The sequence below is a fragment of the Dipodomys spectabilis genome, unplaced genomic scaffold (genome assembly GCF_019054845.1).
Source record: "Dipodomys spectabilis isolate Male_0828 unplaced genomic scaffold, ASM1905484v1 ptg000019l, whole genome shotgun sequence".
In the NCBI taxonomy this organism is placed as follows: Eukaryota; Metazoa; Chordata; class Mammalia; order Rodentia; family Heteromyidae; genus Dipodomys; species Dipodomys spectabilis.
The window spans coordinates 15,289,131-15,312,773 of NW_024870696.1; the positions used below are offsets into that span (position 1 = coordinate 15,289,131).

Genomic DNA, 23,643 nt, shown 5'->3' on the forward strand with positions numbered 1-23,643 from the left:
TACATAGGGAGTTCTAGGTCAACATGGGCTTCTTAGCAAAGGGGAGGAGAGGGAGAAGGAAATATTTAAGCCTTTTTTTTTTTTTTTGGTAGGTCATGGGGCTTGAACTCTGGGCCTGAGCGCTGTCCCTCAGCTCTTCAGCTCAAGGCGAGTGCTCTACCACTTGAGCTATAGCGCCACTTCTGGTCTTCTGGTGGTTTATCGGAGATAAAGAGTTTCAAAGACTCCTGCCTGAGCTGGCTTTGAACTGCAATCCTTCTATCTCAGCCTCCTGAGTGGCTAGGATTACAGGTGTGAGCCACCAGCGCCCAGTATATTTAAGCCTTTTTATTGGGAAGAAATTATTTAATTTACCTATGAACTTTAATGTTTATTTTCATTCCTGAATCAAAGGAAACCTACTAGGCTTTACAAGGGAACTATGAAGTAGAAATAAGTTGAGATCGAAGACCAGCAGTTCCACTAAGAACAGTAGAAATTCCAATGCTGAAATAGCTATGGAGAGATGGGCACTGATGGCTCATACTGTAATCCTAGCTATTCAGGAAGCTGAGATCTAAGGATTGCGGTTCAAATCCAGTTTGGCAGAGAAATTCAAGGGACTCTTATCTTCAATTAACCATCAAAAAAGCCAGAAGTGGAGGTGTAGCTTAAGCAATAGAATGCCAGCCTTGAGCAGAAAAATACCCTCCCCCCAGCCACGAACGAAAGAAATACCTAAGGGGAAGTAAAAAAATGTTACTATAAACGTGACCTTCAACTTAAATTACCTTAGAATAGGAAGTCAAGTCTCCTATCTTCAAGGCAAAGTGATGAAGCAAATCATGTTATAAGACAGTAAAGTGTTACCATCTACTGGGCACTAGTTTTTTCTCAGCATGGCCAATAAGTTGCCTCTAAAAGCAGTTTTGAAATACCACTACAGCAAAAGCTGATGCTGTAACAAGCACTTTTCTCTTTCCTATAGGTGTAGGCTGTCACCCCGCTGGGAAATATTTTTTCAGAACTTCAGTGGTGTCACAGCAAGGTAAGAGATAATGCACAATACATTCTGTACAGTGAAATATCACAGAGCTTTGCAATACATGTAAAGGCTTCTCAGAGTGAAATATAAATACGTAGAGGAACCCAGGAATTTTGGGAGGTAGACTAGCAAGGAGGGAGGGAAGAAGAATCCAAAGAATTACATCTCAGTCATGAGATGTGAATCTTTAGCTCGTTTTGTCTATGTGAGATATGAAAGGACCATCTATCTGGTCTCTAAGGTTCATTTTAGCATGTCCTGAGATCATCCCTTTTATTTCTACCCAGTCCTAGGCCCCTGCTTTACATTCTTTTCCCACGATAGCTTAATTTTGCCCATATAAAATCAATTTACTGCCTGAATGGACAGCCATATTAAAAAAAAATCACTTTGACAAGGTTGAGGGAAAATGTGTAAATAATAGTGTGTCTATGTTCCTAAACATGTCATCTACCTATACACACCTTCTATCTCTGAGGAGGGTGTGGACAACCCAGTTCCAGATGCTGAAACCACAGAGGCTATTAAAGAAAGATACATGTCTTGACTTGGCAGTGAGGATTTGTATTCTCCTTTCAGCAGAGAGCAATCCATCTTACGTCACTGACAGAGCAGCAAAAGTTATACAGTAACAGCCAATAAATCATTCCTATCATTCTTGTGAAGGACATCAGAGTCTGACCGAGGACATTAACTTGCACTTACTGCAAGACTGAATAGCTGTGAGGCCTGAGAGGGTCAGAATAGCATTTTGTTGGGTGTTCAGGGACTGCAGCCAATTTCTACACAAGTACTTAAACCTACACCTATCTTCCCAGCCTGGGACAGAGCCCAGTATAAACCAACACTGGGTAGCAAGTAAAATGACTAAGGAAGGTACCACCTTCTGCAGCGGTTCATACATCTTGCTGATGGCCAGGGAGGTTGCCTGGGAGTATGAAGGCATAGGTTACTTAGAAGATGAGAGAGGAAAGCTGAGACCCTGCAGAGAGGAGGGCCAGACTGTAAGGTTCTTGATCACTAGGCTGTGGAGGGTAGGTTTTGCCTAGTGGATAATAGAAACACCTGGATATTATGAGCATTTTCAGAGAAGAGTGGGAATGGTTTTTTTTTTTTTTTTGGATGATCTGGAAGAGAACATAAAGAGTGCAGAAGTAACCTGAGTGCTGGTGGCTCACACCTGTAATCCTAGCTACTCAGGAGGCTGAGATCAAAGGATCAAGGTGGTGCTTTGGCTTAAGTGGTAGAGTGCTAGCCTTGAGCTGAAGAGTGCAGGGACAGCATCCAAGCCCAGAGTTCAAGCCCCAGGACTGACAAAAAAAAAAAGCAGAAGTAGAAAGAGGTATGAGGTGAACAAGAAGTAACTAAGGTTTCTACACTTATTTGTGGCTACCTCCCCTACTCAACCAGTGTGGTCTCTAGTCCCCTCTCACACATCAGGCCTGTCTACAAAACACCTGATCAGACATATCTATTTTTCTAATACATCGAAACTATCTCTAGTGTAGAAAGAGTGCATGTGAAGAGGAACCCCTCTTATTTAAACACAAAATGCTCATATTTCATTTCTTTCTATATAAATTTTATTTTTTTCTTTTCCCCCACCTTTGCTTATGCTGCTAATCTTCCAGGCTACAAAAATCATACTTCAAACGAAATCAGCAGTTTTTGATGATAGGTGCTCCACATCATCAAGTGTATAACAAGCAAATACAGAAAGGCGTGTGCACACACGCACGCATGTGTGTGTAAACTGTTTAAAACTGATATACTTGAGTTCAAACTCAAACTCCACCAATTATTACGTTGTGACCCTTTCAAGTTAACTTACTTAAGCCTCAGTTTCTTATTCTAGAAAAGTACTGAATTGCCTCTAAGGTTAAACATATTAACAGACTCAAAAATACTTGGTGTAAAGCCTGGAAAAAGGTGTATACTCACTACACTATTAGGAAATCAGACCTTTTCTTTTCTTTTCTTTCCCTCCCTCCCTTCTTTTTTTCTCTGGACAGGCTAGGGTGGTACTCAGTTTGTCACCTAGGCTGCTCTCAAACTCACCTTCTCCCTATTTTAGCCTCTATAATGGCTGGAATTACAGATGTGAACCACCATGCCTTGGTTCAATGAATTTTCTACTTCCTAAAGGTCTGTCTGTATTTATTGATTTATTACAACTTCTCCCAAGTAGCCTATGCTGGCCTAAAACTCTTGCTTCTCCTGTCCCAGCCTCCCAAATTTTGGGATTTCTGGCACACACCATAATGCCTGGTTCTCAACTAAGCAATATTCACTTCTGCAGAAGGGTATGCCATCAGCCTCTATTGTATTTTATTAACTTGCCTAATTACCCTGTCTTCCATACCTCAAACTTCCCAGTTCCAGGCAAACAGTGATCTTTTTTGAGATCCTAAATATATTCATTCTCTACCTATCTTTTAATAGTTGTTAATAAAGGAAATTTAATTTTGTATCTTTTCCTAATAGTTCTTCCTCTACTGCAACAAGAAATATGAAGGTATTATTCTGTCAAAAGTTCACTGAGCCAAGTGCTAGAGGCCTGTAATCTAGTTACTCAGGAGGCTGAGCTCTGAGGACAGTGGCTTGAAGCTGCTTGGGCAGAAAAGTCCCCGTGAGACTCTTATCTACAATTAACCATTTAAAACTGGAAGTAGATAATCAAGAACTCTAATAACAACAGATGCTGGCCAGAAGGGAACCCTACTGCATTGTTGGTGGGAGTGTAAACTTGTTTAACCACTTTGGAAAGCAGTATGGAGGTTCCTCAAAAAACTCCACATAGAGCTCCCCTATGACCCAGCAATCCCACTTCTGGGCATTTACCCAAATGATCACGAACAAGACCATACTGAAGCTACCAGCACAACTATGTTTATTGCAGCATTATTTACCATAGCTAAGATATGGAACCAACCCAGATGTCCCTCAGTAGATGAATGGATCAAGAAAATGTGGTATATATACACAATGGAATTCTATGTCTCCATCAGAAAGAATGACATTGCCCCATTTGTTAGGAAATGGAAAGACTTGGAAAAAATTATATTTAGTGAAGTAAGCCAGGCCCAAAGAAACTTAGGTCCCATGGTTTCCCTTATTTGCAATAACTAGTATATGTCCGAGTCAAGCAGAAAAGGTCAGATAAGTTGATGTTAGGGAAATGAACCCTAAGATATGTATTCAAATGTTTTTTTTTCTTTCAGGTGATTGTTTCTAACACATTTATGAGATTATTTCTTTGTTGCTTTGTATGTCCCTCCCCCATGGTATAACCCTTGCTTTCACTGTATTTGAGGTTGGTATAATTTGTGGAGGGGAAGGGAAAAAACAAATCATTTAAATAGGGATACAGGTGGATCCATTGCAACAATGAGATGTACAAGTCGTATGTGGAAAAACGAACTTTACAACTTTGGTGGGGGGGGGGGGATTGGGTGGGGGGCGGAGGGGGGGTGAGGATGGGAAGGGATGGGAAGGGGAAACAAAGGAGGAGACTACAATGCTTGATAAGAAATGTACTCATTATCTTGCCCATGTAATTGTAACTCCTCTGTACAGTATTTTCACAATAAAAATAAAAATTAAAATAAAATAACAAAAAACTGGAAGTAGAGCTGTGGCTCAAAGTGGTAGAGCACTAGTCATGAGCAAATAGCCTAGGCCCCGAGTTCTAGCCCCACAATCAACAACAACAACAAAAAGTTCCACTGAGGAATGAAAAAAAATGTTTAGTACACAAACTTTTACAGTATACAAATACAAACTGCCAGTAGCTAACTCTTCACAAAGTATGATGTTATATTGTTACATTTTACTCACAGAAAACTTAAGAATTATGTATGTGTGTGTGTATATATATATATATATATGTGTATATACACACATATATATATGTATGAAAGAATTAACCCACAAATTACCTTTGTACCTCTCTAAAGGGAGAGGTCCAAAGGGATAGCTAACAGTGTAACAAACCACTTAATTACTGAGGTACTGGAATGGCCTAGTTCTTTGCTTATAAATAGTGGTAAAGAAACAATGAGATACCACTACGTAACTATTAAAATGGCTCCAAAACACTGACAACACTAAATCTTGGTGAGAATAATGTGTAAAAGGAACTCTTGTTCCTTGCTGGTGGAAAGGCAAAATGTTACAACCATTTTGGAAGACAGTTTGGCAGTAATAAACAAAACAAAATTGCATACTCTTACCAAATGATCAAGCAATGGTGTTTCCTGTTATTTATCTAAATGAGTTCAAAACTTATGGTCCACACAAAAGCTTGCACATAAATGTTTAGACCAACTTAATTCACAACTGCCAAAATACAGAAGCAAACAAGATGCTCTTTGGTAGGTAAATAGAAATTTAAATTGCGGAACATTCATACAATATTATTCCATGATAAAAAAAAAATATATATATACTATTTGCTTAAACCACATAACAATATGTAAGAACCTTAAATATGTACTCCTAAGTGAGAGAAGCCAGTATGAAAAGCTCTATACTGTGAGTTCAACTACATGACAGCTGGGTAAAAGCAAAACTATGAAAATAGCAGAAAGATCAGAGGAAAGCATGAATCTGTAGAGCGCAGAGGATTGGGGGGGGGGGGGGCATGGAAACTACATGATGCCACAGTGATGGTCTGTCTACCTGCGCTGGCTTTTTTTTCTTTTTTTGGTCAGTTGTGGAGCTTGAACTTAGGGCCTCAGCACTATCCCTAAGCTTTTTTGCTCAAGGCTAGTAGTGCTCTACTACTTTAACCACACTTCTGTTTTTTAGGTGGTTAACTGGAGATGAGTCTCATGGGCTTTCTTTCCCAGGCAGACTTCGAACAGCAATTCTCAGATCTAAGCCTCCTGAGTAGCTAAGACTACAGGTGTGATCCACCAGCATCCAGCTTCATTTTGTGTTTTTAACACCTGACACATAGTACGTACTTGATATTTGAGAAATCAAGGATAGCTCAAGTTGTCCAAAAGTTTGGTCTCAAAGGAGCCAAAACAGGTTCCTATAAATTTCCCCTACTCAAAGACTCACAAAACTTTTAGAATTTGAAAAGACCTCAAAGACATTGCAATCTTTCTCTTCTATTTTTCTGCAAAGACTACCAAGAAAAGGAGATGAAGGCCTCTATTTAGATCCCGAGTAAAATGAGTCAACCAACTAGCACAATAGCTTTTAGGATGAAGACTTACCGCTTCGGTTTGAAGACAACTTTCTGTCCTCCTTCAAGTATCAGTAAAGCTTTTAACTGTGTCCCTTTATAACCCACATCAGCTTTAATGATTTTCTTGGTGGCCATGGCATGCATGATTGCCCCCAGTTCTGGTGTCTCTTCAGGGTACACTTCCCGGGGCACCACCCACTGCGCTGCTATTTCCCATGGAGACTGTAAAGTGTGGTCCAGCTTGGGCACCAGCTCTACCCGCAAACCAGTCATCATTCTGTGAAAAGCCCTCTGGTCCTCCCGGTTGGCAGCTGATGTATCTAAGTTGTCAATCAGGAAAACTTTGGTGAAGATAAAGATGACAAGAAGTATTGCTAACAGCACGACTCGCTGCTTTAGCTTCATGTTGGCCTTTTTTCCTTCTCCCTGACTCACTGTCTTGCTGGCTTATCAAGGAGAGCAGGTGGTGATGGTTAGCAAGGCGATTCCATAATTGCACATTTTTTTCACTGAAGCGCCTCCACAATTCCTGTAAGCCCAAGTACAAAGCAAAATTTCATCAGAAATTCTGTCCTTCCATTCCTAAACATTTTTTAAGCCTTTGTCACTTAGCCTTTTAGCCTTACTAGTCTTGAATTTAAGAAGATCCAATAATTTAAAATAAATTATTCTGGGAAGGTCCTAAGTAAGACTGAATACATTGAACATATTAAAGCAAATATTCCTACTTTAATTTGAAGGTGGAGCCATGTAGGAGTAATTTCATATATGCCTAATAATTATCTAATAATTACCAAAATGAGGGAAAACCCACAACAGCAAATCCATTCAACAATGCATACTTCTGTAACTTTCACTTTTACCTCTTAAAATCCACAATGGACTTTGGAATATCCCCAAATACCAGTATTTTCCAATTCATCTCCAAATATAAGTTTTATAACACCTTGTAAGATAGGAACACACACACACCCCAAAACTAAAGAACAAAAAAGAGCCAAGCATAAGTAACTTGTAGCTGTAATCCTAGCTACTCAGAAGGCCCAGATCTGAGGATCAGGATTTAAAGCCAGCCCAGGCAGGAAAGTCCAGCCCAGGCAGGAAAGTCCAGCCCAGGCAGGAAAGTCCACGAGACTTATGTCCAAATAACCACAAAAAAGCCAGAAGTAGAGCTGTGGTTCAACTGGAAGAGTGGTAGCTTTAAGCATAAAAGCTCAGGCCCTGAGTTCAAACCCTAGAACTGGTAGAAACAAAAGTAAAACAAAACAAAACAAAAACCCAGTGTGCAGTGGTTAAGTAATAACTCTTTCTCCAAATCCACTTACTCAACAATCTGGGGCAGGTCATATGTGGTCGATGGATTTAAGCACAACATTTATTTAGTCGTGTATCTCTACTCAAACAGTCCTTCACAAGTTATTTTTCAAAATTAAAATCCCTGTAAAATAAGGATCATCAAATCTGAATAAGTAAAGAACACCTCCCTATTTCATCTGGCTATTGGTAGAATGTAGTAAGAAAACTAACAAAATCTGCTTTTACAGCAACACTACTAAGTCTAGAATGGTTGGGCATATAACAAAGACATTCATGTCATAGACCCAAAGAAGTACTTAATGTGTGGACTGACCACACTAAGCAATTTTTAAGCTAGAAGATTCCAAATGTAAATGTTTACAAGTGTCAAGAACATACAATTCAGTCTCATTTACATGCTGAGAGGTGGCTGCTTTCTACTCACTCCACAGGCCCATTTAAAAACACAGGCTTGCTATACTATAAGCCTAGAGGCAGCACAGCATTGTCACAGAAAAAGATGACAAGAAGATAACGATTTTTTTTTTTTTTTTTGCTCTCCAATTCATTTTAACAACTCAAGTCATTAATTGAGGAAATAAAACCAATACAAAAGATAAAGCCACTGAATGGGGCCGAGACACTCCCATCTAAACTTGAGATTGCTTCCTTAATAACAGCTGGAAACAGCTGAGGAGCAACAATGTGTTTGTTATAAGGGAGAGTACTTTGCTTTGAGCCAGCTGATATAAAGTTTATTTGTACTGATTAACTATCCCCTCCTTTCCTGTTAGTTTTCATGAAAGAAGCCAAAAGTGAGAGTCAAATTCAGATTCTAATTATCCCCAGCCACCTATTTTATTTCCTCATCGTCTTTCAGGAAATACATAACACTATTAGTTGAAACAAAGGCAAGTTAAGTGCATCTAAAATGTGATTGTGACAGTATCAAATTTGGTGTGGGACTCAGCAGTATGTAAGTTCTAATGCAACCTAACCTATACAACTGTTTTCAATTATTTAACAGAACACAGTTCAGGCTTCAGTGATAAAAGGTAACATGGAAATCCAACTGCATAATCAAGCCTCCTCAGCACCTCTATATGCGGATACCCACAGGTACATGCAGTATGGAGCTGGCACAAAGGGACCAGCTAAACTGGCTTTCCCTTTCTACAAAACATCTTCTGATCACTGCATAATCTTCTAATGATGTTGCATATTACATGTACAAAAAAGAAAATCTGCCCTCGTGTTATATACATACCTTACTCCCAAACATACAGTATACAGGTTAGGGCTTTGTTTTGCTTTCTTTGGTTGTTTGTGCTGCTGGGGATGGGATCCTGAGCCTTGTGCATGCTACACATGTGCTCTATGATTTAGCTACACCCTTGCTGTTTTGTTGTTGTTGTTTTTTGAGGGGGGGGGGGTGTCTTTTCCCCATCACCAATGCAATAAGAAGTTAGCACCTCCAAAATTAAGAGAAGACAAAATGATCCAAAACTCAAAAGTTTTGAGTGTTTTTAAGTTTTGAAATCTCATTACCTTTTGAAAAGGCCTCAGAATATACTTATCAATTCAGGTTGCAAATAATTCACCCACTCAGCTAGAAGAGAAATTTACATTAAGGAATATTTCAATTGTTACATTATTTCACTATTTACCTCTGCAGTTTCATAATGAGGACAGGTTAAAAAGGCTGAATTTTCATGATAGTCACTGATGAGGTACCACAGCCAGGTAGAAAAAGTAAAATTGTAACTTGGCATTGTCTTTACCACTTCCTGCCATTTCTAAAGCCCTCAAGTTAACTTTGCATTCTTTGGCACCAGACTTCTAGGCCTCCTTACTCAACCCAGGCTAGTTAACACAGTCAAAATAGTTTTTCCAGTCCCTCAAACACTTAAGGATTCTAAAAGCTCCTTAGCAAAGCATTAACAGCTTGGTATCGCTTTAATTGCCCCTCTTCCCAGTTATAACCAAACGCATCAATTGAATGTGCCCAGGTTTTGTCCCTGCCAGTCCTCATTCATTAACACCCTTAAAATCCCATTCTCTTACCCTTTTGTCCTATCCTCTCTTATTTAAACCCTAATTCTTCCTTCAAGATTCATCTCCACAACTGTTTCTGTTCCCTTCTCACATTCTATGGTAACTTTTCACCCCTTTCAACCAATTCTTAGCTACAGTCTGCCGTGTACCTTCTTGGATATAACTCTTAATTTTTCTTTCAGGATCTTGGCTCCTTAGTGATCCTTGACTTCCTTATGTTTGAAAAAGGATGCCCAAGACAGGGTTTCCAGCCCGTTTTAAACATCACTTCTTACTTTGGACAAGCAACATACTTTATCTTCTGCAAACCAGATTTTTAACATTCCTCATTTCAAATACTAAGGAAATAAAAGCAAGATTACCAGGTACGCTCCAAACTATTTGTGAAAACGTCCCCAAGGAGTATCCCCAAGAAGTGTGTCTGCTGTATTTCATGCCCTCAGCTCCTCCTGTAAATGCTTCACACAGAGCGACATTGTCCAGTTATATTATGGTCATTTATTTTTAATGTTTCTATTATGTGAAACAGAGCCTACCACAAAGAACAAGTGGACTCAAGGTAACAACATAACTCAAAAAATGTTAATCATAAAGTGCAAATGGTACATTTATAAATAGTTTTCATGCTAAACGCTGGTATAACCTCCCAGACTAGAGTTTTAGAAAGCAGACTTTTATAAAGAATTTTCCTACCGAACCTTGGTTTCACTCTCAGCTCCACTGCTGTGAGTGGCTTGCTCAACAGGCTTATTTCCTTTACTTCAAATCACTCACAACCAACACTACTACCACCATGAGCATCACCTTTCCAGTACCATCACTCCATGTCTGTGATAACCCGATATACTTATATAAAGCACTTTCTGGGTATATATGTAGATTACACAGAAAAAAAAGAGATACTGGTAAAAAGTCCTCTTTAAGAATCTGGCTGATGCTAGAAGAACATATACAAAAAATGTTAGTGAAAAGGCTGAAAATCATCTGATAAAATTTACATATGTCGCAGCTAATGAGAATAACTGGCACCAACACTGACTACTTTATGTGAGATCCTTATAAGTCAATAATGAGACACTAAGTGTCATTAATAACTAAGTCCTTTGAACATTCTTCTGATGGACAACTTCACACTAGTAATTCTGAGGTTACAGAGAGAAATCCCAACTTGTATTTACAAGGATGAAAAGTAAAACTTACCATGAAAGTAAACAAATGTTTCACTTTTTGTTTCCAATTTAGTGGCTAAATCAGAATCTTCCCACATAAATGGAGTGTAACATGTCTTGTGATTGTAGAGTGCCACAAGGCAAATATATGCTCAGTTACAAACATCTCATGCATAAGACAAAGGGGTTTTGTGGCAAGGGTGGAGATTATAATTAGTATGTAATCATGCTTAATCATGCAACCTCTCTGACTTCTCTCCTCAGTAGGAGCTACAAGAGCCCTTTTTTCCCAATTTCTTTATTAATTGTTGGTTTCAGCAAAACTGAAGACTTGGCAAGTGCAAAAGGGGGAGGTAAGATTTTAAGACCTTTGACTATCTACAAAGATAAACATCAATAATTCCTTTCATCAAAAGATAAAGTCTTTTTTCCCTCCATTTTTGATCTTTTGGCAGCTTCCATTTTCAATCTTTTGTTATCTAGCCACTAGGCTTAGGGGGCTACACTAAATGGGGGGGGGGGGGGGGTCACTAAAATGAGTGACCTTCAGAGAGAGGCCTGGCTAGCACTTTGCTATCATGGCCACCTTAGCTGAAGTACCAGGCAGAGAAGGACAACTATTAAGGACATTCAAATATGAGCTGAGTTCCCTGACCACACCACGTGGGCAAAAAAACAACCACTTGAGTCCAGGTGACGTGGACTCAATTATAAGAAAAAACAAATGATTGTCTTAAGTAATTAAGTAATTATATTTTGGGCATACTTGTACAATTATCCATTCTTTTGATCATTATCAACTCTTTTGAGGACACTAAATATATCAATGAGACAAACATAGTGAAATGAATCACATGACTGAAACAATTTTGCCAGGGAGTAAACATTAATCACTCAGCATAAAGACTGAATCAGCAGGGTGAGGTGGCTCATGACTGTAATCCTAGCTACTCAGGAGGCTGAGATCTGGGGATCAAGGGGCAAAGCTGGCCCCGGAAGGAAAGTCCGTGAGACTCCTCTCCAATTAACCACCAGAAAACGGGAAGTGGCACTGTAGCTCAAGTGGTAGAAGCTTGAGCTGAAGAGCTTAGGGACAGCACATAGTCCCAGAGTTCAAGCTCTAAGACCAACAACAACAACAACAAAAGACTTAATCAATAAACTGTTAGGTCCTGTTTGTAAATGCTTTTTCTATGGAGGAGTTTACAGTTATATATAATTTTCATTATTTTCTGCCATTATTAACATTTAAGAAGACATAAAGAGTCTCTTAAGAGAAACAAGAAACAGATTTTCAACTGGATTTTTTTGGGGTATGACAATCAGTGTGGTCATGATCTAGATCTAGTCCTTTCTCAAAAAACCCTCTGTTCTGGGGACCAAGTCTCCAATGCTAAATTTTTTTTGGTTGGTCTTGGGGCTTGAACTCAGGGACTGGGCATTGTCTCTGAGCTCTTTTGCTCAAGGCTAGTGTTGTCTCCACTTTGAGCCACAGCACTATTTCTAGTTTTCTAGTGGTTAAAGGAGGTATCTTTCCTGCCCAGGCTGGCTTTGAACTGTGATCCTCAGATCTCAGCCTCCTAAATAGCTAGGATTACAGGCATGAGACACCAGTGCCCAGATTCCAATGCTAAGTTTTGAGGAGATATTTTACATATCAATTTACATATTTTAGAACACTACTAAAACTTATGCAGAACAATCAAAGCTAACCTCACCTACTCACACAACTATGTATATCCAGTTTATAATGCCTAACCTTTATACTTTAGGCAAAGCATAAACAATAGCAAAAATGACAATCTTTTTTTTCTTTTTTTTTTTTTTTTGGGGGGGGGTGGAAGAGATGGAATGATACACACTTTCATCCTGAATTAAGCCTGATCTATACTCTTTGTCTTTTTAACTGGTAGTAATAACTAAAGTGTGCCATATTATTATTTAACTGTTAGGAATTTATACCCTTTGTTCCTTAGAAATAAAAGCAGTCTCTCCTTTTAATTAATGGCAGCATTTAGAAGTAAAATCAAAAGAATTCAGAAATCTTTTTACTTAGCATTGTATACTTCCTTTCAGAAAGTCAAAACCTCTAATACCAAATGGCATCAACTGTTTATTACCTGAATAAATGCCAAGTTCCCTAGAAAATTAGCCCACACTTGCTGCTTGCCAAGCAACAGTCTCATTTTTGTCTATAAATGCCAATTTTTAACTAAAATTTAAAACTAATATCAAATATGATAAATAGGCTTCTATTGGCATTTTTCCTCTCTCTGTTAATTCTCCACTTAAGAAACAGCGTCTTACTTCTTCTGACTACAAATATAAGCTCCTTGTAACAAGGGTTAAGAGATACATGCTCAGCATTCAGAATCCTGGGCCTAAACACTTGTTTTTCTATATTATGTGGAACTAGGAAATGAGACATCCTCAATTTCCACATATGAAAAAACAAGATCACTTCTACCTAATATGATTATTAAAAATTAAAAATGAGTAAGATTACCATGAATATTGTGCTAAAATTAATGCCTAGAAGACCTACAGGATTGCTTGTTACCTATTACTACTACGTCAAAAACCCAAAGATGACTTGCTAAGAGAATGACAAAGAAAATAACTCTCACTGGAGTCAACATCCCATAACTTTGTATTCTCAATTGCATAACTCCATTACTAGTAGTGGAGTAGTAGCTAGCAGTCTTACAGCCCTGAACCAAATCCTTCCCCAAATTTGAGATGAAATTTTTAAATAAATAATTATCTTCAAGAGGAGTACAATTTGAGGCAGAATATTGGGAGTCCATATAGTCAATTTAACCTGTTTCTCTTCTCTATAAAGTTCAATTCTACCTTACCCGCTGTACTGGAGACAGACAGGAAGCATGAAGTTAATCTGCTTCACACACACATGCACATGCGCGTGCGCACATACATACAAAGCTAAATAAAATGCCTTTCACACTAGTTTTGTTTTAAAAATGACAAGTTTATATATAGTAAAGCTCTCAAAATAAGCCTTGAAAGTACCTTAAAGCTATAGATATGAAAAATAAAATTCCATTTAGTCCTATTTAGTCTCAGTGCTAGACTTTCGTTTTTATTACCACTAAAAAATTTATTCAAGCTGGGCGCCGCTGGCTCATGCCTGTAATCCTAGCTACTCAGGAGGCTGAGATCTGAGGATCACGGTTCAAAGCCAGCCCAGGCAGGAAAGTCCATGAAACTCTTATCTCCAATAAACCACCAGAAAGCCGGAAGTGGCGCTGTGACCCAAGTGGTAGAGCGCTCGCCTTGAGCTGAAGAGCGCAGGGACAGCGCCCAGGCCCAGAGTTCAAGCCCCATGACCGACAAAAAAAAAAAAAATTATTCATAGTGTTTCTATAAAGTGAGAATCTTTTATATAAAAATCTCCAATAGTTCCCCGAGAAGGAAATCAACTAAAAACAATCACCAGGCATTAATGAAATATTAAGGCAGTCTTTCCTCCTGGGTATAAGAATAAAAATGGAATAGGCAACTAATAGTTCATTCTTTGAAAGAATTTTTAAAAATCCCTGCAACATGTTCCATTTAAACATTAATTCAGGACAATCTTCTAATCATCTTCCTTGAAAACTGAAGAGAAAAATAAATAGCAGATACTGCTAGCAAACTCTGTTCTAAAACCCAAAATGGGTAGTGTTCAGTGATGTACATACTCAGAAGAAATAACAATTTGCGTTCTGCTTTAAATGAGCCAGGTATACTGAAGCTCCCTTCCTACATGGTAGGTATTTTGGCACTCAACTGTCAGTACATATAGTTCTTATCATAGAAAGTTAATTCGTGCCATATTATGCAAATATGAAATGTTAAATGTTTTCCTCCAGCTTTTCATATATTTTCCATCTTAAATGTTCAATTCACTGCAGTTCTTCAAAAGATATATGAGCTTTGTGTGACAACAGTACCTAAAAAATATTAAGATAAGGTTCTTTGTTGTCCAGGCTAACCTTGAATCTGGGCTGAAGCAATCTTTCTGCCTGACTACAGGTGTATCACGAAGCCCAGTTATATAGCACCTCAATCTTTAACCTTATGTTCTAAGGGTCATGCTGAGTTGACAGACCATATAAAATGATCTTCAGAAATAATAGAACCTCAAACAGGTCTATGCTAAAAGGATAGCTGTTTGGTTCCAGGCATCACTTTGTTTATATGATCCCCTCCCCCCCTTCTCTCTCCTCCCCCCCTCTACCCCCCCCCCCCAATATGGCTCTTCTATACTGTGAGTTCCTTGAGACAAGGGATATGCTTTACTCACTTTGTACTTCCAAAAGGAACACAGTGCAGGGCATATGAGAGGTACTCTGTGTTTCTTAAATAACAGAAGTAACAAATGAGAAAAACTTTATGATTATTTCTTCTGAACTAGCAATTCTTCAGTTTAAAAACAGCCTCTTTTTTTTTTTGGGGGGGGGGGGGGGTCCGGTCATGGGGCCTGAACTCTGGGCCTGGGTGCTGTCCCTTAGCTCTTCAGCTCAAGGCTAGCGCTCTACCACTTGAGCCACAGTGCCACTTCTGGCTTTTTTTTTTCTGCTTATGTGGTGCTGAGGAATCGAACCCAGGGCCTCAGGCATGCAAGGCAAGCGCTCTACCACTGAGTCACCTTCCCAGCTCAGACAGCCTATTTTTTATACATGGGGAAGTAAGTCCTGAAATATACAACTCAAAGATACAGAACAGCAAAAAATATAGAGGTGTCTAATACATTTACCAACTTTATACATTCAATTTTAAATTGCTGAAGCGGTTGCTTCTGTACACCTTACTTTTGCCTTTCTAGGCTATCGATGTTGCTAATTTGGTTCCTGATGCTGGCTGGGACTGTGAGTAAAATAATCTGGAAATACTAACAGAAGAATGGAGAGAATCCAATATGATGTTGCCCAAGAATAATACAAGGCAGGGCTGAAACCAGATCTTCAAGTACTACTGACAATGGTTTCTGAAACAGGAATCAGAATTACTACTTAAATGTATCTGTAAGGGTGCAAGTTCACAATTTAAGCCAAGGACAGGAAACAAGAAATGAATAAAATAATCCTTTGGAAACCAAACAATAGTTACAAGGTTCATATACTAATTCTGGAAGGAGCATTTACAGAATCTCACTTAGCCTATTTCTCTATTTTACACTCACTTTCAGGAAAGGAGTCATCTGGGTTTCTATGCCATAAAAGGCCAGAAGGTACACATCTTCCCCACCCGTGAAAGAGAAGGCAAGCTGACTTTAACAAAATATCTAGCCGAGTGTTGGTAGTTAATACCTGGAATCCTATATACTCAGGAGGCTGAGATCTGAGGAATGAGGTTTGAAATCAGTCCTGGCAATAAAGGCTGTGAGACTCTGATCTACAATTAACTACCAAAAAGCTGGAAGTAGTGCTGTGGCTCAAAGTGGTAGAGTGCCAGCCTTGAGCAAAACAGCTCAGGGACAGCACCCAGGCCCTGAGTTCAACTTATGACCAACCAAAAACAAAAACAAATAAAAAAACAGATTCAATAACTCAGAAAAGCAGAGAGGGAAAACAAACTACTACTTCAATCACCTTGAAGCCTCCTACTGAATTAGTAAGAGACCTTAGGAGTCATTTTGAGGTAACAAAAATGTAAACTATTGTTAAAAAGAAATAACATATGGCATATTACAAGAAATTTTCTACAAAACATACATAACTTTTTATGCATAACTTATTTCTCAATGTAAGATAAAAGAAACATGGCTGCACATACAGAGCAGAAGTCAACAACTGAAAGCATGGAATAATGAGCTTTCTTCTACATCCTATACATGGTTCTTTCTCCTTTACACATTCATAATTTCATATTCTTTGACCTCCTCATATCATGTACCCAAAGTAGCATCCTCTCCTCTAAAGGGCTTGTTACCTTGCCCTGCAGTACAGGCCTTGCATCCATTGCTACTTCTTATATCACCCTGAGAAAACAAATGCATCCCTAAGATTCTTTACATCCAAAGACACGCATTTCTTCCTTCTGTTTTTGGTAAGAAGCACCAAATTAGAAGATCTTTGCGTTATAGTATCTTTAGGCAGTTCTAGCTGTTACATTGGCATCTTAAGTTGACCAAAAGCTGGTTTCAAAAAAAAAGCTGGTTTAAGTAGCAAGCAAGGACTTTTTTTCCCCCTGAATCCTGAGCACAATAATAAATTCTTAAGTCACAAAGTGGCAGCTAAAGGAAGGGAAAAAGTGTACAGGTATAGAAAGTTGCTGCTGGAGAAAACCTGAGGGAGGGATAACTCCCCTTTCTCATTCTCAACAGGAAGGATAAGAGGATGGTTAAAGTCAATGATGCCTACATGATCATTACCAAGAGCTCTAAGTTCCATTAAAGCAAAAGCATTGACTGCAACCCAATTGTTAACCTAGCCAGAACAAGTGGCTGGAGGAAGGTTGTTCAGCTAACCCTGACTTGGCTAAACTACCATACAATCATAGTACTGAATCTCAAAATAGCACCAGCAGATAGCACCCTTTACACAAACCCACCTCAACAGCATATTTACAACAGGAATCTGAAATACATTTTCTTGGGTTCTTTTTTTTTTTTGTCAGTCGTGGGGCTTGAACTCTGGGCCTGGGCACTGTCCCTCAGCTCTTCAGCTCAAGGCGAGTGCTCTACCACTTGAGCTACAGTGCCACTTCCGGTTTTCTGGCGGTTTATTGGAGATAGGAGTCTCACGGTGTCTCCTGCCCGGGCTGGCTTTGAACCGCGATCCTCAGATCTCAGCCTCCTGAGTAGCTAGGATTACAGGCGTGAGCCACCAGCGCCCGGCTTCTTGGGCTCTTTTTACCAAAAGAGGAACTAAATAACTTAGCATTAGCATTAGAATATTTGCTTTCTTTATTCTTTTTCATTTATGGATTCCACCAACAAATATCTACTGCACATATACCATGTACTAGGCACGATTAGGCCCTAAGTACTATAACGAACTGTAGGAGTTCATTATAACTGTGCTTCCTACTCCAAACCACAAAATTACCTGGAATTTAATCCCAGAGTGACCTGATTATCTAGGTTTAGAAGACTGTTTCCTTTTTATTGTTTGCAATGGCAAGCATATAAACAGAAGCTTTCTGCTTCTATTACAAAATTGCAGCTACCACCAAGAGACAACAAGCACTGTAGTAGCTATTTGGGTTATCAGTTTAAGAGCTGAAGTATCAGACCACTGAAGTGATATTAACACAAAGTATAGAAAGGTGATATCTGTCCTGAAAGGACATAACATTTTGTCTAGGAATTCAAAGTTCAGAAGCAATAAAAAACAGAAGCTTTAAAGCTGTGAGAGTTAGAATCTATACATGAAAACTAAAAGCCATGACTTATCAGCATAAATTCAATGACATAAAGGATTATGAAAATTAATGATGAAATAGTGTCATTTGTTTCCTAATCCTTTTGGAAACAAAAAACCACACACACAGGTATGTGTTTTTAAGTTTTCATTCTTGCAACGAAATGCAGCGTTTCTTACCAGATGTAAAGAAACAAACTGACCCCACATTTTCATAAGAAAGCTGTGAAAGCTCAAATCCCACCCCCCTCTTTGATAATGTCCCTTAGCTTTTTCACTCAAGACTAGTGCTTTACCACTTGAACCACAGCTCCACTTTGGCTTTCTTATGGCTAATTGTAGACTTTGCTGCCTGGGCTGGCACTTAGCCAGGATCCTTAGATCTCAGACTCCTGAGCCACCAGAATTCTATTTCCTAAACATCCTTTACCTCCATCCAATCTTATCACTGTACTTTATTATAAGTGAGGCTGGGACTCTGAACTACTTGCCCTTTCACTACTCACGTCAAAGGTGGAAGGAAGGGCATCTTGTTGCCTGATTCCACTGGATGGCCTGGGAACCCAAAGTCCAACATCTTCACTAATTTTACCTGTTATTAATTTAATACAATAATTTAAAATCTACCATAGACTGATTCTGAGTCTACACTACAGCATGTTCAGCCAATGAACCTCAGTTTTTCAAGGACTTGTCTGGATGATAAATAATACAGGTGGAAGTACTCTCAGTTTAGCTCAAAGGTTCTGTGTAAACTCAAGGAAATCTTAGTAACACTGAAACACACTAAAGTCATTAGAGATTTAAAAAACAACCCAAAAACCCCTGTGAAATCCAAGCGTGAATTTACAACACAAGAACAATAGACATTCTTAATAAGTATCAATCTTAACTGTACCTGCTTACAGATTATTTTATGAAGTCTTATCTTTTAATAGCTCAAAGAACTTATCTGTCTTCTTTCCAAAGTGAGAAATAAACCTCTAGAGCTAAGGCTGGCTGCGTGAAGATGTCCCTTACCTGGTCCTACATGTGGCAATATTAAGCATCTCTCCTGTTCCCAGATGATGAAGTCGTTTACTCATCCCAACGATGGGTAAGTCCTATGAAATGCCTAACTGTATGATGACCCCCCCACGCTCGGTCCCCTCCACTTCTCTCTCTCCTCTCCTCGGGAGCCTGGCTGGTAGGTAGCAGGAACCTGACTAAAATGAATCAAGGACGCGGCTTGACAACGGCTCACACGTATCATGAACGGCGGCGTCTGGGTTCGCTTCACCGAGGACCATCACACCCGGAAATGAGATTCCCCGGCGCAACCCACTCTGGACTACCATATGGTTTCCTTAAGTTGCGCCCCATCGCGAGCGCGGGCCCCGGCCCCCGAGGAGACCGCGGGGCCCCGAAGCCCCCTTCCCCTGGCCTCGGGCCTGCAGGTCACTCGGCCACGAGGCGGGCCCGCGGGGACCCCACGAGCGCGCGCTCCTCCCGGGCCGCCGCCGCCGCCGCCGGCACTAGGCAGGACCCGCGGGCGGCACCGCGGCCGGCTGCCCCGGGGGACCGCACGCCCGCGCCGAGCCCGTCCTCAGGTAAGGCCCGCACCTACGCGGCGAGGCCGCGTCCCTCCGGCGAGGACCGCCCGCAGGGCCGGCCACGGTCCCTCCGGGCAGCCGCGGCGCCCGGCCCCTCGGGGAGGGGCCCCGCCCCTAGGCGGCCGCCGCGCGCCACGCACCCCGCCCCGCCCGCACTTTCCCGCCCGTCGAGCCCGGAGCGGGGTCGCGCGCCCTTCCCCGCCCCACGCCGCTCACCTGTCGGGCCCTAAGCGCGCTCCATGGCCGCCCGCACGGAGCGGTACGGCGCGGCCGCGGCCGCCCCCGCCGCCTCCGGGGAGGGGCAGCCCCCCGCTGCTCTCACCGCCCCCAGCAGCCGCCGCCGCCACTGCGGCTCCCGCCCACCCCCGACCCTGCCATTCCCCGGCCACCTCTCCCCACGCAGCGCCGGCGGTCCCACACCCACCCTCCGCTTCCGCCGCCCCCGACCGTTGGTACGGTCCTAGCGTAACGCCTTTCCTGCGACCAATCGTAGGGCGCACTGGGCGAGGCTCCGCCCCCTCCCTCCGGTGGGCGGGGCCGACGGGACCCGCTCTGGACCGCCCCCTTAACTAACCCTTTCGGCCGCGGTCGGCGCCGGCCGCAGGCTACCACACCTCTCCCCCTCCTCTGCTTAGGTGAACTGGGCTCTTGCTCCTTCTTGCTGTTCTGTCCCATTCCTGCTTTTCCTTTGGCAGGTAGGCACCCAGACAGCGGGACTGGACGCTCGCAGTCCCCTTTGTGAAGTTTTGTTTGTGTGCAGTCTCTGTCCTGCTCTACCCTGTCAATTTGCCTTGACTTCTTTTGGGAGGTTCTGCCTAATGAAATGTATCTTCCCCAGACTACAAGCGGCCGACCTTCCTACCCTGAGCGCAAAGCGCTCTTGGGCCAGAGTAGAGCTCCTGCTACATCTTCAGTGTCGTGTAACAAAATCACGACATGAACTGTAATACTAGTTGCTTTACATTTGTCCCTTGAAATGGACTGTCAACTCCCTGAAGACTAGTAGTCTCCAGTGCCTTGCATCCGGATGAAAGACCTGAAATAGTCTCTTTCCTTTGAGTTGTTTGCTCTCTACTGACTTTACACAGAGCCACTATCTGCATTCACTCATCCACTTCTACTTAATCTTATCAGGTGATGACGTTAGTGTGGAGGGTGGGAACTGAGCTGGTACTTCTCTCAGGCATGCTAAGACTGGGTAGATATTCCTTCTCCAACCCTCAAGGCCATATAGCTCAAAGCACACAGGAAAGATTTCTCCCTTACTAGCTGTTTGATCTTGGGTATACCACTTAATGTCTCTGAGCTAAGGTTCCTTATCTGGAAAGTGGGAGTTCGGGTTACTTTATTTTATCTTTTGGTGCTGGTCCTGGGGCTTGAACTCAGGGCCTGGGCCACGTCCCTGTAATTTCTTTTTGCTTAAGGCTAGCACTCTACCACTTGAACCCACAGGTCCACTTCCAGCTTTTTCTATGATTAACTGGAGATAAGAGTCTCACAGGCTCTCCTGCCCCAGCTTCCTTCCTAGCTAGGATTGCAGGCATGAGCTACTGGTGCCTCATGGGAGTTAATGTTAGTACCTACTTCAAAGGGCATTATGAGAATTAAATTAAGAAATGTATGAGGAAAATACTTGCAAATTATTATGTGAAGTTAGTTGTTATTCATGTGTGTATTGAGCACTTCTATCAGGAGATCCTAGAGATATAATTGGGCTTGACACCCACCTCACACAATCTAGTTAGGGCAGCAGTATTAATCACTGCAGGAAGCATTAATCATTGTAAGGGTAATATAGTCTAATGCAGAAGGTGCTGTATCAGCCTTTTACTCCATGTAGTTGAAAAGATTTGAGGGTCGCTGTGTGACCATGGAATAATACATAATTCTCAGGAAAATGAACTGTATGGTAATGAGAATCTACCTTATTTCTTAGGTATATCTAAGTTTGTTTTTGTTTGTTTTTTGTTGGTCGTGGGGCTTAAACTCAGGACTTGGGTGCTGTCCTAAGCTTTTCCTCTCAAGGCTAGAGCTCTACCACTTTTTTTTTTTCCCCTCTGTCAGTCATCGAGCTTGAACTCTGGGCCTGGGCACTATCCCTGAGCTCTTCAGCTCTACCACTTGAGCCACAGTGCCACTTCTGGCTTTTTCTGTTTATATGGTGCTGAGGAATTGAACCCAGGACCTCATGCATGCAAGGCAAGTAAAGTTACCACTTTCCCAGCCCAAGAATCTACCTTATTTCTTTATACAGGAATAACCGTCTATCAGCAGAGAATCTCCCTCAACTTTATTTGCTACACCTGGAGATCACAAAGCATCAGGGAAAGCAACAGTTCCTCTAAGACACCTTTCCCCACAAAGCATTCTATAACTCTGACAAGGACAGCAAGGGTAGAAGCTGTACTGCCACTGCTCATCTTGCAGCCTGCAGCTCGTCAGCTCCTGGACAGATGGCCAGCTCTGTATTTAAGGATTTTTCAGAGGAGGAGGACACCTGGCAACCCAGTTCAGGGGGGTTAATTTCCCATCCATCCATCTCATGTGTGGTAGGACAGGCTATATACTTTTCTTCTGTTCTCAGAGATAGAGAGCTCTGGGCTTGGGCTTCTATGGCTATGTTTTTCAGACAGCATAATTGTCACTCACTAGATTACATTACCCAGGCTCTTTGTGACTGTACACAGCACCAGCTCTATGCATGACACCCTGGGATGTCAGCTTTTGCCCTGATTTAGGGAGGGAGCTTGCTGGACTAATACATAGGAAGCAGCTGCAAGGAATAGCAGACACTCAAAATATGCAGCACAGACTCTGTCATCACGGACAGAATCAGAGCCAGGAAGACAGTGAGGGCTGCTGATGTCAGGATGGTAGGACTGAGGTAAGCAAAACATGGGTGGGAGAAGAGCGGAACAATATGAACCAAAGTTAAGCAGTTCTGGGTGAACTTGTAACAGACATCCTGGGCAGAGGATGAATGGCAGAAGAACTCATGTAAACACATGAGCTCTTCATTCATATGTGCACCATTCACCTAATGAATGTCTACCATATGTTTGGCACTAAGAGCCAGGCCATGCAGAGATGAAGAAGGCCTGGTCACCATCCTTGAGAAGCTTGAGGATCAGAACCTTTTGTCAAGACTCTTGTGACACTGGTATCACCACCCATATGGTGCACTGTGGTTCTAAGTATCTGTCTCATCTCTTTGCTCTTTTTCCATTGTCTCTTAAAGACACACAATGTGATTTTATTCCATGGAGTGCCTTCTCCACACTGCTGTGTTGCAGTATTAAGTTGAAACCACCACAAGAATTAGGCAATCCTCTTCTAGCCAAGGTCAGTGGATATCGATAGCAGAGGCATCGAGATAATTAGCTAGAGTGTGGAACTCTACCGGGGGCCTTGTCCAGGGCCTTCAGAATTCAATGAGAACTCTAACTGGTATTTGTATTTATCGTCACTGTGGATCTCTCCAGGTCCATTATCTGTGATTTTCTTGACTTGTTCCCTTTAGGGCTTGTTTTGCTCTGTCCTTGCTCCCATGGATAAAATCACACTGCTCCTTCCTCTGGAATTCCTGCCTCACTCCGACTTACAGGAAGGTGAAACATCTCTCAGTCCCAGTCATTCATGAAGCCTTTCATGGCCTTTCCAGTCTGAAAATCAGCACTTCATTCATACCTCTCTGCTGGTATGGTTCATGTAGCTCTGCCTGATGGTCTTTCCAGTCTGAAAATCAGCACTTCATTCATACCTCTCTGCTGGTATGGTTCATGTAGCTCTGCCTGATGCCATTCCCATGCCTTCAGGGCCAAGGACAGGGTTGTGTTGAATCTGTCTCTTCTGTAGGGTCAGAATGATACATGGCTGTGGTAGACATGCCACATTTCAAAGAAAAGTTTGAGGAGAGGCGGCGGAAGAGCCCGGGAGGCCAATT

At 41.5% G+C, this 23,643-nt stretch overlaps 1 protein-coding gene across 3 annotated transcripts in view; it reads right to left on the reverse strand.

Moving 5' to 3' along the window:
* The window catches only part of Fam20b (FAM20B glycosaminoglycan xylosylkinase), a 43,556-nt gene extending 23,493 nt beyond the window's left edge, over positions 1 to 20,063 (reverse strand). Inside the window, exons 1-2 of one of the 3 annotated variants that reach the window (XM_042674300.1) lie at positions 19,917 to 20,063; positions 6,250 to 6,750 (exon numbers count right to left, since the gene is read on the reverse strand). In XM_042674300.1, the coding sequence (XP_042530234.1) occupies positions 6,250 to 6,626 (377 nt within the window). In that variant the 5' untranslated portion in view covers positions 6,627 to 6,750; positions 19,917 to 20,063. Of the gene's footprint in view, positions 1 to 6,249; positions 6,751 to 7,546; positions 7,660 to 19,916 lie in introns of those variants that run through there. The other 2 variants (XM_042674302.1, XM_042674301.1) reach the window with 2 other exon arrangements.
* Positions 20,064 to 23,643: the final 3,580 nt, after the last annotated feature.